We start from the raw sequence: 18,597 nt of genomic DNA on the forward strand, positions 1-18,597 counted from the left end.
CCGTCTTCCCTTTCCCCCCTCGGAGACTCGAGGTGTGCGAAGAGACGGACGGACGGGGTTTTTTGTGAGGGGGAGACCGAACAAATAAAGATGCGGCAGGAACAGTGGGGGGGGGGGGGGGGGTTTCGGTGGGCATATTAAAGACAGAGCGCAAGAGGCCGAGTTCTAATTAGCAAAATGGATGAGGGGAATCAATGTGAGAGAACGGGAGGGGAGAGAAGACGCAGGGATGCTAGGTGGAGGGGGGGGGGAAGAGGAGCGCTGCTGCAACGTGGGAAAGCTTTCTCGTTGTTTCCGACCATGAGTTAGACCGACACATTGTTCAGCAAATGAATCATGGGTTGAGTAAACATGAAGGGCAAATATGCCTGGCTCAAGATTGTTTACAAATTGTGTTCTTATTGCGCTTATTTATTCAAAACATTGCTAAATTTTGCAGCTTAACACGCAACTATTTTTTCCAGTATTCCTTGGTAAATATTTACACTTTAGTAAATATTTTGCAGTTTATGTTCCTTGTATACAAACCAAATCGAAGTCTGTCGGTTCAGTTGCGTTCATTGTCTCGTGACTTCCTGTTTTATTCTGAAATCCTGTTCCCTCGCGTGTCGGTTGCCTTGCCCTTCCCTTGTGTGTCCCCACCTGGTCTGATTAGTCTTTGTCGGCCTGATTGTTTCCACCTGTGTAAGTGTAAAAAATGCTTCCAAAGGGTTTTTTTTTTAAATTTTTTTTACACTTTTCATGACTCGCACATGTTGCAATTTAGCCGAATAAGCATTGAGTGCATTGACTAAAAAGAGAGAGAGGCGATGCACTCTTAATGACTTTGCAGATTAGCAAGGCTGACTTCAGACATTTGTGCATAATCAGCACTGGCCAAAAACTTCACTATATTTTTTTTTAAAAAATTAGAGAACTGAAGTAGGCCAAAAAGTGCCAGTGATGGGCAGTTTGTGGAATTGCCTGCCACAACACGCAACTCCCGGCACCAGATCCTACATGAAAGGCAGAAAGCCACCTCACACGGGCTTAACGGGAGAGGTGTGATGTGAGACCCTGAACCCCATGTGACTCTGTGCTGGAACAAAAAAATGCCATCTCCCGGATTATCTGCATGACTACCGCGGCGCACATGAAATTTTAAAGGACCTCCACTCGCTCCCAGTCTCGGCCTTCCTCGGGGATGGGGGGGGGCAGTTGTGCTTCCGCAGCAGCTGCCCCTCCTTGAGGTACGTGTGCTTTTAAGGGCGGGAGGACGGTCGCAATTCCCGCGGCGCCTGCGCGGCAGACAAGCGAAGGCTAGCGGGCGCCGCAGCCCCTGCGCTAATGCACCAACAATCCAGCTAGCTAGGCACCGTGGGGAACGCCGATCAAAGGCCAGAGCATGACTTTCCTTTCATGGGTTGTCTTCCTCATCACGGCTTCAGTCACCTCCAGGGACACGTGACGGGTGAGGCGCCACTTCAATCCTGTTTTTGGTGTTGAGTGGCTAAAGTGAATGCAGACTCATTGTTGGAGACACGCAGGACCGTCTTAAAATGTCTCATTTTTGTGTCTTTCTTACAACTAAATTAAGTACTGTTGTTTTTTTTTTAAATTCACACATCAGTCAATGAATGGCGCCTTCGTGTGTGCACAATTCATTTTGCGCTCGCGCGCACGCACAACTCCCCGATGCGCTGTTGCGAAGCCATAAAGCAGCCAATGACAGGCGAGGAAGCGGAAACAGGAAGAACTTCAGGGCCCCCGGTTGTGTCAGGTTAAAATTGTCAACTAAATGATTTCCTCTCGACTGGAGAGGACAGAGAATTTCTATATATAGCAGACAGATGGATATCTCGATATTTCAATCGAGTCGCTTACCACCGGGGAAGCCGTCCCAGATCTCCAGCCTGTCGTATCGGCAGAAAACGCCAGCGGGGGGCGTCGGGTCGGGCTCCAGCTCGAAGCTCTCGAACTCCAAAATGATCTCCGACATCTTGGGGGCGAAGATCATGAACGTGCAGTCCAGGTTGTTGGGGTACTTCTCGGGGAAGCCCGGTGACTTGATGACGCCGCTGTTGGAGGTGAAGTTCCTGGAGCACGCAGGACCTGCGTGGGGAGGAGGAGAATTGGTCTATTATTGGTATGGAGTTGGTAAGGAGTACTCAACTCGACGATACCTGTGTCACTATCGGCGCATCCCAAAGAAGTGAGTCATTCTTTTAGAGTCACGACTTGGGATGACTGTCGTTTAGCTAATGAGCAGCGCTAACTAGCGCCAGCCTCCCCAGACTGTGAAGGCAACGAGCGACGCTGACACATGTTCAAAGTTTTTTATGCTTGGCTGCGCACTAGCACCAGAGGAAGAAGAGCTATCTGCCGTCCGAGGCGATCGTTCAAAAAAAATAAAAAATAAAAATAAAATAAAATAAATAATGCGCTCAGGGTAATGTCCTTTCTCACGGTAGCCTGGCAGCCGGCGTGCTCGCCTTCCAACTGGAGCCCGTCTCGGGGCCTAAATTGCGGACAGTTATCGCAAAGATGGAGTCATTGTCGGCAAAATTATGATTGTGGCAAACTGCTCCCCCCCCCCCGCCCCTCCCGACTGTTACTCAAGCTTCTCAATTGCAGTCCACTGCTGGTGGACCACGGGAAGGCAGGAGGAGGGAGGAGGGAGGAAGCCGCGTGAGAAAAGTCAATGGGCGTTTCGACTCCAAAGAGCACCGGCGTTAAGTGTGCAGCTTTTTCAAGGTACTGCGTCGCCATTCATTTTCGCAGCCGAGACACAGGGATTTCGCGGCTACATGGCGCGGGCCGACCACATGACCGGGTGGGGGGGGGGGGGGGGCGCGCTTCAGCGTGCACTTTTCATTCAAACTCGTTTTGCGGCGCAGTGACTTTCGGAACGAGTTGGATCGTGACTTGACTTCAAGCCTCTTTCTTCGGTTCCATGTCGATCCTTGTTGCCAGCCGGCAGTCGACTGGTTTTTAGGAGCGGCTCCTTTTGAAACAGGAAGGGGAGAGCACTGACATGCTTCTGTACGACACTTAGCTAGGTGGTGCCGAAGTCTTCGGACGCTAACCCACTGCCTTCCGCAAGGTCCCCGTCTCTCTCTTGTTTGTCGGTGGAGTTACAATCTTCGTAGTGAAAGAGCTTAAATTATTAAAGAAAGGATTTTGGGGGGGGGAGGGGGGGGGGTGAATTTATAACGCGCTCAAACAGTCAAACACTCTAATCCGCTCTATAAACATACGGTACAAGCTGAATTTACAACAGGAAAACCCCAGAGAGGGGACGAAGAGACAATCTTGAACTCTCGACATTTACAACCAGCCGTCCACTCGGGCCACTCTGGTGTCCAAGTACGATCCTTTAAACTGTGGGCAAAGCCGAGTTCTGACTTCAACTCTGAGGGTGCGTCTTAGGCTTGATTCTTCTGACGACGTGTCCTCCAAGAGACTGAGAGCAATGTGAATGTTGTTTAATGGGGCCGGCTCTCAGCTCAGCAGCCCCCCCCCTTTATCATAAATTGAATTTGAATTTCTTTTCCCCCCACACCTAAAGGCGCCTCGAAGAACTTTGGACAATCAGGAGAAAACCATCCGAAAGCCTTCTGAGCAACCAAAGAGTGACAGCAGCCAGGAGAAAAAAAAGAGTAGATCTAAACTCCAGGGGGCGCTCATCTGCTTTGGCCAACTGAATGAACTGGCTTTACACACGCCCATTCTCTTTTTCTTCACTTCTCCTCCTTCTTCTTGAGGCCCCCCTGGGGGAGGGGGAGGGGGGGGGGGGGGGCGACACGACACGGTTTGTCGCTGGGCTGCGAGCCTAAATCACCGCTGTTTACTCTGTGCAGCGCTCTCCGGCTAATCATTAGCCCGGTTAAATCGGCCGAGCCACTTTGTCACGCCTCCTCTTCTCCTCCTCCTCCTCCTCCTGTGACATCACTGGCGGTTTAGCGGCACTTAATCAAACATTAACCTGAAGCCCGTGGTGCGGCAGACACTCCGGCAGATGGAGAGGCGTGCGCACGACGGCCCGAGGCGCCGCAAGTGTTGACGCGGGATTCATTGGCCCCGTATTGCCGTTGCCATTTCCAGATCTGCACTACAGTGGCGTCATGTGACAAACTATGCACCAAATAAAAAAAAAAAAAAAAAAAAAAACCTTTACACAAACCATCCAGAATACAGCACGTTGAGCCCCAACTTCCTGTAGCAACAATGCTAAGGGCAGCGTATGCAGTGCAAAGAGAGGAATTAAAAAGAAATAATAGAAATAAAATATATCTATTAATTATACAAATCCAAATAAGCGCTATAAATAAGTGGCGTACCCCCGTAAATTTGGTTTCCTTTGTGAACCGGGGGGGGGAACGCACGGTGTTGTTGGTGTTTGGGAACTGGGCGGGCCTTCTCCCTCCCTTTCATTCGCTTGTCTTCTCACATTTGTTGTCTCCGGTTTCCACGTGCGAGCGCTAACGGCGTATATCCGAGCCAGATGTGACCAACGCCATTAGGGCCGTGCGGTCAATGGGAGCAGAGTGTGCCCCCCACCCCCCCACCCGACCCCACTCCACCACCCACACGCACTCAAGATGTTTTCGCAGGTGTGCGTGCTCTCTGAAAAACGCCCGCATGCCCCCCCCCCCCCACCCCCCTTCCCCCCCAACATGGCAATGAGGGTGTGATTTTCTTTTGCTGAAAAACAAGCGTCCGTTCCTTCGCCATCCCTCGGTGGGAATTCCTGCTCTTCCGGTTCTTTTGTTGCGTCTATTATTTTATGAGCAAGTGATGTGCTATTAACAGTGTTGGCGAGTAATCTATTACTAAGTAATTTTTCCGTAACAGAGTAATGTGACGGGATTACTCTGGCAAAAATGCTAGCTCGGAATGTCTTGTCGTGTGCAAAATGTCGGAAAAATCATTTTTTTCATACTAAAGTCATTTGTAACCGATTACTTACGAAACAAAGTAGTTGAAAAAAAAAAAAAAGGAATTAGATTACCTGTATAGGAGTAATCCATAACCAGTAGTTGGATTACTTTCATGGAGCAATCGCAACAACACTGGCTATTAACGGCTGATGTTCGTGATATCAAGAGTATTAAATGTTTACCACTTATACACTTCATCATGTCGCTTCACATCTGGACCAATCACGTGCGGCTTTTGGCAGAAAAGAAATAACCGATGACCCCCCCCCCCCCCAGAAAAAAAAGAAGAAAGAACGCCTCCCAATCAATCTAACCCTCTCTTACTGAGTAATGCAGAGGAGACGTAGATGAGACGGTGAGCAGAGAGAGGTTAATGGTGGGTGGGGGGGAGGGTTCGGTTGGCTAACGTCTTCGCCTCCTCGCCCACATCAACGGGCCCCTCGGACGGCATTGATGTGGCCGTCGTCCCAGCGAGCTGCTGAGACGCTAAAGGAAAACACGTGCAGCGGGGCTCCTGCGGCGCGGCGACGAGGACGGATCTTTCCAGAGACTTGAAAGGGTCTGAAGTGAGACGCTGCCAGACGAGGGGGATAAACATCGCCCTCGGGAAGGCCGAGGATTTCGGTCCAAACCCATCGCTGGCTCTCTCTCTCTCTCTCTCTCTCTCTCTCTCTCTCTCCGTCTCGTCAGTTTGCTCAACTTTTCTCCCCCCCATCCCTCTCTGGGGCCTCCACGGAGACGCGCGCGCAACCATTTCGCTAATCTGCCCCCCTTGGCGAGAGTATTCCTCACTCGCGGCGGACTTTATCTCCTCTCACTCCCGACTGTCATCTTCCCCTCGCTGTTCCTTGCCAGACTTGAGCCGGCCGAGTGCGGGTTGCCAATTTGCAGGCTATAAAATAAATAGCCCGTGCTAATTAAGACGGCTGGATGGGATCAGGGAGGGGGGTGGGGGGGGTGTTGGGGACTGGGTGGGGGGGGGGTGGGGGTCGGCGTGCAGCTGCAAAACAACCTGTTCTCTCCCGTTCGGGCCGGTTTTTCAAAGCGTCGCTGGCGAGAACTAGCTAGCGTGTTTTCCGCGCGCCGTGAATATCGTTTTATGCTTTTCAACTACCGCGGCTCGATCGGAACGCGCAATCACACCTGTGCTTAAGTTGGCATTGTACTGTAGTTCCTGAGGGGGGGGGGGTGCGCGTTTTACACGTCGTTAGCCTTGTGGGTTTGTTTATCTTACGCGTGACCTTTGCTTGCGCGTTTGTAGCCGCCTTCCCCCGGGATGGATGAAAGTCGGCTCCGATACCAGCGGCTGACTTCGCGTTCCACTCATTCCCGGGGACTATCAGCGCCTGCGATCGGCACGCATTCTTTGCAAGCCGCTGCGTTCCTCCGCCCCGCCCGATCGGTCGGAGCGTACGCGTGTCGTCATTAACGCTAAACGTGTTAGCCAACACAGTGTTTTCCCAGCTAATACCCGTCGCGCTGGTAAAGCCCGGGATAATCAGCCAGCGCCGGAATCTACCTCCACCGTCTCTGCCGGGGCTTTCGCTCTTGGACAAACACGGCCGTTAATTGATCTCGCGGCCGTGTTTGCCGGCGGCCGTTCGTCGGAACACAAGAGTGGACCCGGAAACACAACGGCTTTGGGCCTGGGGTTCGCTAGCCAAACGCCGGCACCTCTCACGGCTCACCTCTGTTCACGGGGGAGAAATATTTCCGAACTACGACATTGCGCTCACTGCATACCCGCTGTCAGATCTACTCTTTATTCTGAACTCCAGCGGAGCGGCAATCACGTGGGTAATCATCGCATGCGGTTAATGAATTTCAAGCTAGCGGCACGTGGAGCCCTCTGTTTAACCTCCTGCAGAAAGAAGAAGAAGAAGAAACGGCCAGAAAAAAAAAAAAAAGAAGTGAAGGATGAACTTTCCCCATTTGTGTGTGGTTTGCTGACAGGATCGAGATCAATCAGCGGCTTCCTGCCTTCTGCCGACAATAGCGTCTGTATTCCGTCCAGTCTCCGCGAGCGTGCCGCTTAGCGGTTTCATCTTTTACTGCCTGCCGGGCCGTAATACGCCTCATTTACAATCAGCGGCGGCTGACGGACGAGGCTCGCAAATGTGCACACAATCACGGCGAGACCGTAGCGCGGGTTGAGGGAAACGCGCGTAGATGAGCTTTTCTATTTTCGGGGTAGGTGGCGGTGGTGTGTGTGTGTGTGTGTGTGTGTGGGGGCGGGGGGTCGGAGAGTGACTTTGATCTTCTAAATGGAGACTCGCCCAGCTGCCCGGCTGTGTCTGTGACAGACACCCGTTTGGAAAAAAGGCAGGCAAACACCCAGCGCAAACACACGCCGGGCCAGATTAAAAAGGGACGGAGGGTCCATTTATCATGTCTCCGAGGTCACCGGGGGGTGGGGGGTGGGGTGGGGGGGGGGGGCGGGGCGTCCGATAGAGTACTGCTAAGGTTAATTAATGGAAGTGGAGTCTGGAGCACCTGTCTGCCTGGCAGTCACATGACAGGCCGATCTGCACCGGAGGGGCTCCCTCCTCCCCCTCGCTTCGCTCCGTCCAAACAAAGGAAGTCAGCGGGCCCCCCCCCACCCCCGCAGGAAATCCCCTCCGCTGCTTTGCCGTCGCTCACGGAGGGAGATCCGCGGGGCCGTCGCGCCGGGTCGACATTATTTTTCGGCGAAGGGAGGAGACGCCCGACGGGACTCGAGGAGCCGGCTTGCCCTGACGACGCGACGGCCGGCCGGCCACGAAGGCTCGTCGTGCAGTCAGTCGCTCGCCGCCAGATAAGAAAAAAAAAAAAGAAAAAAAAGAAAAAAAAAGCCGCAATTACGGAGCGGGCGCGGGCGGCGCGATTCGCTGCTTTCGGATCGAGCATATTGCCCGACATATTGCGGTTGCGTAACGCGGCGCTCTGCCTCCGCCTCGACCAAATCACAAACAAACCATGAAATTAGTCGAAGACTCTCATTCGCGCCAACCCCCCCCCACCCCCCCCCCCTTTCCCAACCCCTCTGGCATGTCTTGAATGCAACAGTTACTTACTTCATTCCGACCTCAAAATAAGAAATTACTATTCAAGTGTTATATTTATTTCTCTCTCTATATATATGACATATATATGTATATTTCTCTCTCTATATATATGACATATATATATATATATGTCATATATATAGAGAGAGAAATATATATATATATGACATATATATACATATATATATATATATATATACATATATTTCTCTCCCTATATATATGACATATATATGTATACATATAAAAGAAAATGTGGGTTCTGAGACTCCACCAGTTTAGGTCTTGAGTTCTCTGTTTCCTTTTCACCCCAACTGTTGGAAGCAGAGGACCGGCCGCCAGGGAGTTTCCTCCCACTGGGAGGGGCTTCTTCCTGGCCGCCGTCGCTTCGTGCTTGCCCTTTAGGGATCAGCTGGTTTTCTCTTTTGATTGCGGTTTCCTCTTGGCGACTTCGCCCTTGGCTGTGATTTAGCGCTTTGTAAATAAAAGCCGACCGATTGGTTGGCTAATTAAAAAAAAATAAACTTGCATGAAGGTCACTCCGAGTTCCGACTTTTTTTTTTTTTTTCAGGAGGAAGGCCACCACTCACCGATCTTGAAGATCTCGTATCGGATGGAGAAGCCCGCCCCGTGCGTCTCGTAATCGGACACAAACTTGACGAAGAGGTGGTTTCCAGACGAGACGACGGGAGACGGGGCGATCTTCCCGCAGTACTTCCACACCAGCTGGCCGCTCTCGTCCACGCCGTCCCGCACCTCCACGTAGTCGTACCTGAGTGACAGGGAACAAAAAAGAAAGAGAGAAGGGCGTCACAACCCGGAAGGCAATTTTTGTCCATATTTTCGTAACTTTAAAACTTTCAACAACAAAAAAATATTTCAAAATAAAATTGTAATTCCGGGGTAGGCGAACTAGGATATTGAGGCCGGAAAATGCAAATGAGCAAAATATCAGTGAACTTTTACTGGCGCGACTGCCAGCAGAAGTTCAACTATTGTCCGGCTATGTTAGCAAGCCGCTACTTTTGGAACCACCCACTTTCTCCTTCTCCTTCTCCCTTCTGTCAACACACATTTTTTTTTTGAAGGCGGCTGCGTCGCTTTTTTTTTTTTTCCGACCGGAAGCTTTTCCCGAAAAAAAAACGGTCGGTTTAAAAAAAAAATGCCATCTTCGTGTAAACCGGGCCAAAGGTTCCCTCGACAAAAAAAAAGTCATTTACACTTTGATTGAGGGGCGGGGCCAGGCACCCTCCTAGGTCACCACTGAATAGGGGTCTCCTTTGCCCTGTCGGTGACACAGAAATTGCGGTGGGTTTTTTTTCGGAACATTAATACTTCAGCAAGTCGTTGCTGTCTGTTTGGATAGAAAGCAGAGCTGGACGGATGCGGTGCTGCTGGAAAGATTGCGAGGACGGCTTCGTGACGGATGGACGTGGTTGCGCGTGTTCCTGCTCGGGGGAAGCGATAAGAGGTGGACTTTGTTGACGTTGTTTTTAAAACCACCTCTTGTTGAAACTTTGCTCCCAGTACAAATGAATCTCCTGAAATCCTCAGGCACTGTCATTGGCTGCTATCTTTTTTCCTGCTAATGTATGCTAATCTATAACCCCCGTCCTGCCTTTTCACCAGGTCACCCACCAGCTGTGACTACATTCTTGTACGCGCTCCACTTCTCCTCACTCTCAGCTACTTCATCAGCTGTAGCATGACGGAAAAACGCGAGTCACAGTGTTTATAAGGTTATGCTAACCCCCCACTTTCCTGCTAAATGGCAGTTTGTTTTTCTTAGCTTAAAGAGAATTCTCTTTGAACCAGATCCTTTTTTTTTTTTTTTTTTTTTGCCACCAGTGCAAATATTTATGATGATGCGGAGGAATTTAAAGCCTCCTTTCACTTGGGGCTCGTATTGGGTAAACCTTTCAACGAAACGTTAAAAGGGGAGAGGGTTCATCAACATATATACCGAGTTTTCCAAGCAAACAGAGTCGGTAGGATTTCTCCCCCAAAGCGATCCAATTCCCCTCCTCTCTTGGTCTCCCCGCTCGACAAAGAACATCAATCTCCTTCGCGCCCCCTGTTCGGTTCCATCAGCGGACTTATAATTTAACACGCGGGCCTCTGTCTCTGCTACTGCACCGCTGTCAATAGCCCAGCGCTGCCAGGTGCCTAAAAAATTGATGGCCAGTTTCATCACTGACATAAAAGGGCGGAGGGAAGAGCGCACTGCGGTGCAGCAGAGAGGGTCGAGCCGGTGTCCGCGAGGTCGCTCGCCGACGGCGATGCAAGAGTGCGAGAACGTGAGCGTAAAGTTTGAGGAGAGTTGAATGTATCGTGTACAGTGTGTCAGTGTATTCAGGTAGCCGGTGTTTTCATTGCACCTGTCCTCAAAAAAAAAAACCCCGAATTTGCTGACTGAACAAGAGAAACGCGATATATCTGTATCGGTTTTTTTGCGTATAAACGTTTGTAGAGGATATGCTCTGGGGAGCCCCCCTGCTGCCAGCCAATTGAAATCGAAAAGAAGATCATCCTTGAAAATGTCTCTACTTGTGCCTGTATAACGGATGTGTCGGTACGAAATTTCTGCGTAACGGCGCGATGCTTTGTCGAAACATCTCCGTATCGCCAGGAGGGCATCGTGGGAAACATTTGTCAAAACGAGCGACATTTTCAATGCTTTTGATGGCGGCCCATTTTTCTCAGCCATCTCGCCGAGAACGAAGAAACGAGTCGATCGAAAAACGTCCGATCGGCGATAGCTCGCGCGGCCGTTAGCGGTGGTACTTTCGGCCGAGGACCAAGCGCTCTGGGACGAATGAGGCAAACTGAGAGAGCCGTTCTGCCGACGCCTCGGAATGAAAGTGAGATGTGGTGGCTTTGATGTCTGTAGTATGAGGAAGTGAAACTCTCTCTGTTTAATCCCATGTTGGTTGGGTTAAGACCACACATTTCTTCTTCGTTTTGTAGGAAAGCATGTCGAGGACATGGTAGTCAGCAGAGGTGACGGTGACACCTTTTCCGCACCTCTTTGCAACGTAATGGACACATCCCCCCCCCCCCCCCCCCCAACCCCCACTGTGTTCCAATCACAAATCCTTTTGAGTTTTTACTCCTCACAGTCTCCATTTAAACATTTCATCGTGTCATGTTCACGTATGCATCCGTTGTACCGGGTGGATAAAATCCCCATTGGGGGGGAACTGGGTAAGAAGACGCCTAGCGGGGGGAACGTCAATGTTGAATCACAAATGGGGAACACGGCCCACTTTGAAGCCCCGCCGGCCGCATTCAGTTGCACCTCTCACTCGCGTCCTCTTAAAACCACCAAGTTAAAGTTAGATTGTTCCCGTCAGCTGCCTGCCTCTGCTGCGGTTTTCCAATTTTGCATCAATGCCATTTCGGATCTATCTGCCTATTTATCCGGCCACTTTTTTCGAATCTGGGTGGGCCTACCACCCACTCACATGCATTCAACCAACGTACACACACACACACACACACGCACACACATGCAGTCACAAAGCAAGCTGTCTACCACGGTGCTAATAGAGCAAAACGTTTTCCAATTCAGCGGGGAAATTAAAGGGGGGGAAAAGAGAAGGGGTCTCGCTGCTGGCGGTGATGGGGGGAGGGGGGGGCGGGGGAGGGGCACGGCGGGCTGAATGTAATTCTCAATGACCTTCGTTCCACTGACTCAAACGTATGAGGCTGCCTCCTTTCTTCGGGCCACGGAGAGAAAAACAATCCGCTGGTGTCGAGCGAAAACATTATCCCTCGCCGCGGAGCCGAAGAGAAGGCGACAAACCACCACCCTCGCAATTCAACAGTTATATTGCCTGAAGCTTTCCCATGGAAATAATCTGTCCTCCCACCATAAACGTCTGCTTGATGTGGTTCTACAAAAAGCAATGTAATCTGGGGTGATATGACAGACGGCGCAAGTCTCCCACAATTGGTTCGGTTTCTTAATCAGGCCATTTATAAGCGCCGCCTAGCTACGGAAACCCCCCCACCCCACCCCCACCGCCCACCCCTTTTGTTTTGACTCCATTTTCCCTCGGCTGTGTGCGGAACAAATGCCCGCCACCCTCTCCTGGCATTTCTCTTTCTTACGGCTGTCAAAGTACACGTCGCAATTGCACCACAACATGTCACTTAAAACGTGTCAAAACATTTCGGGCTAACACAAGTGGAAAACCTTAAACAACAGGCTTAGGACAAACCCCGAGAGGGGCCTATGGGACCTGACAGGGGGGGGTGGGGGGTGGGGGGGGGGTACTGGCTGTCAGCTGTCAGAAAAGCCCAGCCCGGCGACTTCCCGCGCTAACGCGGCTTGGCTAGCAGTCAGCCTGCCACCTGGGGCCGCCGCAACAAAACACCATTAACATTTGTAACAGAGGGCGAGGAGCAAGTTGATCCCCGGCGTCTTTCGGACGCACAATGGACTCACATAAAACAGCCTCTTTTTCTGCATCTTTTCCCCCCAAACTGAGCACATTTTGCATGTGACAAGAATAACAAATTCCCAAACTTTTTTGGGGTCAACAAAACAGCTTGCTAGCTTACTTATGACTGCAGCGTGGAGAAAAAAAACAAAACAAATCTCATTTTCAGCTAAAAACATGAATCCTAATTGACTTCTTAAAACGTTTTTGATCTCCAACGAAGATCGAGGCATCATCACAAACAAATAAAAAAAAAAAAAAAAAGGGGAAAAACCAAAACTGAGAAGTCTCCAGACAGAGCTCGATCTGCAGACAACATTTTTAAATTAGCTCGAGGCCTCTCGGCGCGACGACAGCCACACAGCTGGACGAGCCGCCAGCCAATCAGAGCTGATAGGCTCAGAAGTAGAGACCTTGCTGGAGAGGGGAGAATGGCTTGATTGCACTACTCACCTCTACGCTGCCACACAGACAGATGGGGGAAAGATGTTAACAAAAAAAAAAAAAAAGAAAGAAAGCGCGGATCAGCTGCACCCATCCAACTAGCCTCTTTGGACGCCCCCCCTTGCAAGTGGTAATATTTTTAGACGCCCTGGCCGCTTTTGAATTCGTGCGCATGCCTGTGACCGTGCATTACCAAAGTACATTTAGCAAACTGCAGAGGACTCATTATTCGCAGTGGTGGAGTCAATGTGCCTCCATTAGATTTCCTTAATTACCCTGTGAAAGATGCGCTGTCGTCAAATTAATGAATTTGGCTATTAGGTCTCTACAAGGTCTCTTCCATCCTGCTGGGCGCGACCTCGTCAGGCTGGGGTTGGAGGGAGGGTACAAACACGGAGCAGGAAATAGAAGTGATCACAAAGGCTCCCTCTGTTAGCCGGCTGTCCTCACCCTCACATGCGGGGGGGCCTTTGAAATCGGGCGGCGCTCCAATATGTTCAGCTGACTTAAGTTCGGTTCCCATGGGCGACTATGACATGCCTGAAGGGTCTGACCCAGTGCATATTTTCCCTCCCCCCGCCCCCTCCATTAGGGCATCATTAGAAGCATGAAAAACGGGTCACAGTCGAGGTGGGTTTCACTTCAGTGGGCTAAATGAGGGACACGGTGTGTTCATCTTGCTGCAGATGTACTTAGGAAGTGGTTAAAAAGGAGGCATTGTAAGTTATTCGTAATATTGTCAGTCGCTATCGCGAACTACTACCCCGCTAACGGACAGCGTGCATGCAAATTATACAGAGTTCGAAGCAAGTTGTTGTTTTACTTAGGAATTGAAAAGGCAAACAAAGAGCTTTAATAGCAAAAACTGTTTTTTTTTTGTTGTTTTTTTTGTTTTTTTAATTAAAAAAGGTTTCAAAAATAGAATCAAATAAAAATAAATAAATAGATAATTCGTAAAATTTTAACAATGAGGAATTGGGATCGCTGAATTGGCAATTCTATTCTATTCTGCATTTGGAGTTCTGTAGCGTTTCATACACTTGATCAAAGAAAAAGGGAAGTGAAAGTCAAACAGGCTTTTGTGTCAGTTAGTGAGTGGAGAGGAGAGGCCATGGGTTGACTTGAAAGTCAAGTGGGGGAATAAAAATGGGTCAAAAAATGCCTGAGTTAAAGGTTCTGCACCCTCTCTCATTGGTTGAAGAAAAGAAAAATAATAGGGGTGGAGTGAGAGAGCAAGACGATATGCACTCAAGTCCATTTCTAGGGCCATAATGGGAGGGAACGGCCCCCCTCCCATTTGTCGTACCTTGACATTTGAGAGGATCTCTGATTACATGGGACAGTGGGGCAGGCAGAGGTGAGCCACGCGAGAGTCCTTCGCGGTGATTGTTAAACAATAAAAAAGTCAAGGGTAAAAATAACACTTTGCTTCGACAACGGGTTCGCAGTGGTGGAGCAGGGTCAGTCCGAGTACCACTCTCCATGCCACCACCCCTGCGATGTAACAAAACCCCCCTTTGGGGATCCTATGGGACTCAATGGCAAGGACTTACTGCACACTTACTGCAAGAACACAGAGAGCGGGGATGTCTCGTTTCAGAGAACTGCACAATCAAGACTCGATATTTCATTCCCATCCATGAAATTGGCCCCCGAATTGCGAGCAAGACGGGAGATTCTGCATGATTCAGGGTGGCACCAGCATGAATTTGCATTATTTAAGGTCACAAAGTCTCAGAAGTAATCAGTGCTGGGCGTTTATGAATTCATGACCACATTTTGGGGGACATGGAGCTGCCGCGGTTTGCACAAACCGACTGTTTATGTGGCTCAACAGGAACCCAAAAGCCGACACACACGTCTATCAGATGTTTGTAAAAATCCACAAACCCCCGAAGAGAAGTTCTGAAGAAATAAGCCTAAAGTATCCGTAGAACAAAAGAGAGAACGAGGGTCTCTGGAAAGGACAGACTGTGGCTGGATCTCCTGTCCAGTGGCACATAAGTGCGTAATAATGTGTGTGTAATGTTTATGACTGGATGTCACATGAAACCAGGATGAAAGACGTTAAAAGGAATCGTTAACAACCATAAGCAAGCGTTCCGCCCCCCCCCCCCCCCCCCTCCAAACTCTGCAAGGCCTTAAAGTTAGCAGTGATGGTTGTGTACACTTCCATTTTCACAAGCTAATGACATAAAACGCCAACAGTATGCTTTCCCCCCGCCACTTCCTAAAAATTGAGAGGCACATTCAGAGGCACTCATCTATGTTTCTCCTGATACTGCAAGAAGCTTGTGGTGCTCCCCGCTGGGTAATGGGCCTTGTGCGCAAGGAGCATGCCGGCAATTTCAGAGAAGACGAGAGGAGCGCAGGAGGATGAGAAGGGAGGAGGAGGAGGAGGAGGAGGAGGCGGCGGCGGGGTGAGTCTGAGGTCAACTGGAGGTAAGAGTTCTGGGTACCGTTCAAAACTCCACAATGGGCAGGAAAGGCGAAGAGTAAAGAGGGGGAGCGTGCGGCAGGCACGGTGGCAGACGAAGGCAGGAGAAGAGGAAGCAGATTAGCAAGGCATATACAAGAATGTAACTGCCGGGGCTGATAAGACGGTGCACAGGAAGAGAGGCAAAGGGGTGGAACGGTGCAAAGGAGGCTCGGAGGTATTTGGAAAACAGGTGCCGGGACGGATCCGGCGAAAGGTACGGCGTCCTACGACATGTCTTCTCTCTCTTTCTTGGAGTTTCTTTCATGCGGCGTTGCAAAGACCGTAGAGGCCCAAAAAGCATCCCATCCTTTTCCCTACCGGTACCTCCTCCCCCCCCCCCCCCCCCTTCCCCCCCCTACATTCTCCACGCAGTCTGCTAGGTTGGCCGAGTGGTCGGGACAGTCGGAGAGCCTTCTGGGATGGTTACGCCAGGAACCAAATAAGACTCTGGGATGGTGTTCTAGAAAACTTGGATTGTTCTACGACATCCACGGACGTGACAAACTATTTCTGGGAGCCAACAGTAATGGGGGGGGGGGGGGGGACGTTGTCTAGGTCTTTGATACAACGTCATCAAACGGTGGTTGTTCTCACAGCGAGGAGGTCTTGGGTTCCATACCAGGGACCTGTGTCCTTTCGGTATTTCGGTGGCCCCAAGCGCTGAAGCGGTGATAGAGAACGGGTGGATGGATGCATTTGAAACTTCTAAATTCACTATGAACTTGTATGGTGTTGTTCTCGCTGCCTGCCTGCCTGCCTGCCTGCCTGCCTACCTGCCTGCAAAAAAAAAAAGAAAAACTCCAGGTTTTTCCAATGATGCAGCACTTTGGAAGCCAAGAACGGTCTTGCCGAGAGGGCCTCGTGCCAAGCAGTGCATCTCCACCGTTGTGCTGGGCAGCCGGGCTGAGCGCTTGGCATTGCAGGCATAATCCCAGTGAGCCTGCCAGCCTTTGCCAGCATTGAAGGGGAGGCGTGTGTGGGGGGGAGAGAGGGGGGCGGGGGGTCGGGGGGGGGCCCAAGTTGACTTTACTGGCCCTATAGTTAAAGCCCTTCTGCCAAGTAGGAGGCCACTTCAACATTCTCTGAGAGATGTGTGGGGAAGTATGCACAGGCGCGCCTTTCGCAGGGCCCTAATTTAGACCCACACGCAATATTAATGTCACTTTTAGCACTGTCCTACTGTGGTAATTGCATGACGACTCGGTGCGAGGCCTTTTTTTTCCTCAATTACTTCCGGACAACAAAGGGAATAAAGTCCGAAAGAAAGAAAAATGTCTTCACTGCAAAAAAACAAAAAAAAAAAACAAAGACAAATAAAGTTGTCCATCGACGATTGCAACGAGGGGTCAAGCAAAACGCAAAGAAGGTGAGGGATCGTGAGTGAGTCTGACTCAATCAGATTGCGGGCGGGGCGCCGCCTCATCAATCACCGTCCACTTGCCGCCCCGGCGCGGCGGCTTGAGTGGAGCAGAAGCACCATTGAGCCCCCGGCGGCCCGCGGAGTGCAAACACAAAGAACCCCCGGGGAGCGAAGCCCGAGACGACGAGGCCTCTGGGCTTTGCACCTTACCTACCTACCTACCTACCCGACGCTCTCGCCCGCTGCTAATAAACTTGGCGTCGCCCAGAACCCACCCCAGGGACGTGTGGTGACTGTTTGAATAAAGAGGCCCCCGCAGTTGGTGAGCCACTCCTCCCACCTGCCAGCCCCCCCCCCTCCAACCCCCCCCGGTGGATCTGAAAGCGTTGGGGTGTTGGGGCAACCGACAGGCCTCGCAGAACCACGGCCACATCAATTCAAACTCGCAAATCCCTTTCAAGGTTAGATCACTGAACGAAACAGGTCTGACACACTGTATTAAAGTGTTTCGAACCCTCCTCCCCCGCCTCTCTCTCTCTCTCTCTCTCTCTCTCTCTCTCTCAACGGCCCCCTCTTTCGATTTTCTCTAAAGGGAAGGGTTCAAAAATAAGTCATTGCCGCCCACGTAACACAAACTCGAGACTGCTGCCTCACAAGCAGTAATCAGTATTTGACGGGAAGGCGGCAGAAGGTGTAAAAACCTGCTGCTAATTGTACTGTACCAGGCAGAGTGATGAAGACAGACTTTAATACCAGCAGTCTTTTAAAAGAAAGCACATTTGTAGTCAGTTTTCTGCCTTCTGGCGCAAAGGCAATGTGTACATACATGCATACATACATACGTATATATGTGTGTGTGTGTGTGTGTGTGTGTTTGTGTGCATGTGCGCCTTCAGTAGCTGCGTTTCCATTACCCCTCGAATTGCGAAAAGCCTAAACATCGCAATAAAAACCTGACAGTTGAAACACCTAACCTCTGGAAAACCTTTCAAATATCGCTAAAAGGTTTTGGCGCTCTCACGAGGTGTTTTTTTTTCAGACGTGTCGATATAGAGGCGTATCGCAAAAGTGTCATGGAAACACTTTTTTCGCGTTTACACGGGGGGGGGTCACGTGACCACTTCACTCCGGGTGAAAATGGCGCGTTATGCTCAAGGTGGTGGGGTCTCGCGGGAGACAGGATTTTTACAAAAAAATGGTGGCCCGCGCGCTTCAACGGAAACACCCGCCAACCGCAATTGTGCGTTGTGCTTCAGAGCGATCACTTTTATCTTGCGAAAAGGGAAAAACGCAGCTGCTGCAACATCCATCCGAAGAAGCATGTGTTGTCAGCCCCACTGTTGACAAACAATTCAATTTGGCACACATGGGTCACGAGCTCTCGCAGACGAAGCAACCGTTACATTGTCTCATGACTGGACTGGCTGTGTGTCTTTCACCTCCGTGAACCTCCGATGCGTATCTATGGAGTCACTCTACGTATGCGACTCCGCCATCAATCGGCTTTATTTATGGGCCTCGTCTCGCCTTTGCTAATTTCCTCCCCCCGTTTTTTTTTTTTTTTTCCTGCTCCTCTGCCGAAGAGAAGCGAAGTGAAGTAGAACCCCCCCCACACCCCCGCCCTCCCCGCCCACCCGCTGGGAGGCAGAATGGCCCGACTCCCGATTGTAGTCGGGCTGGTGCATGAATCAAAACGGTGACAGAGCAGCGGGGAGGATGGCAGATGCCACGACTGGAAAGCTTTTCAATCAGGCTGCCCTTCCAAGCCGTGGCCAAGGTGAAACACTTTGCTGGCAGATAAAAGAAAAGGACTCTCAGCCCGGTGGTCACTCGCGCGCACGCACGCACACACGCGCGGCACACTTTAATCTTGTTCATTAGCCAGGCAGAAGCTTTCCCTTTTATA

At 50.6% G+C, this 18,597-nt stretch overlaps 1 protein-coding gene across 1 annotated transcript in view; it reads right to left on the reverse strand.

Moving 5' to 3' along the window:
• Positions 1 to 18,597, reverse strand: part of LOC142880195 (neuropilin-1a-like) — a 42,958-nt gene that overhangs the window by 16,235 nt on the left and 8,126 nt on the right. The window contains exons 3-4 of the mRNA XM_076013923.1: positions 8,554 to 8,735; positions 1,864 to 2,091 (exon numbers count right to left, since the gene is read on the reverse strand). Coding sequence (XP_075870038.1) covers positions 1,864 to 2,091; positions 8,554 to 8,735 — 410 coding nt within the window. The remainder of the gene's footprint in view (positions 1 to 1,863; positions 2,092 to 8,553; positions 8,736 to 18,597) is intronic.

The sequence above is a fragment of the Nelusetta ayraudi genome, unplaced genomic scaffold, assembly GCF_046127955.1.
Source record: "Nelusetta ayraudi isolate G7.1 ecotype Tasmania unplaced genomic scaffold, CSIRO-AGI_Nayr_v1 ptg000161l, whole genome shotgun sequence".
In the NCBI taxonomy this organism is placed as follows: domain Eukaryota; kingdom Metazoa; phylum Chordata; class Actinopteri; order Tetraodontiformes; family Monacanthidae; genus Nelusetta; species Nelusetta ayraudi.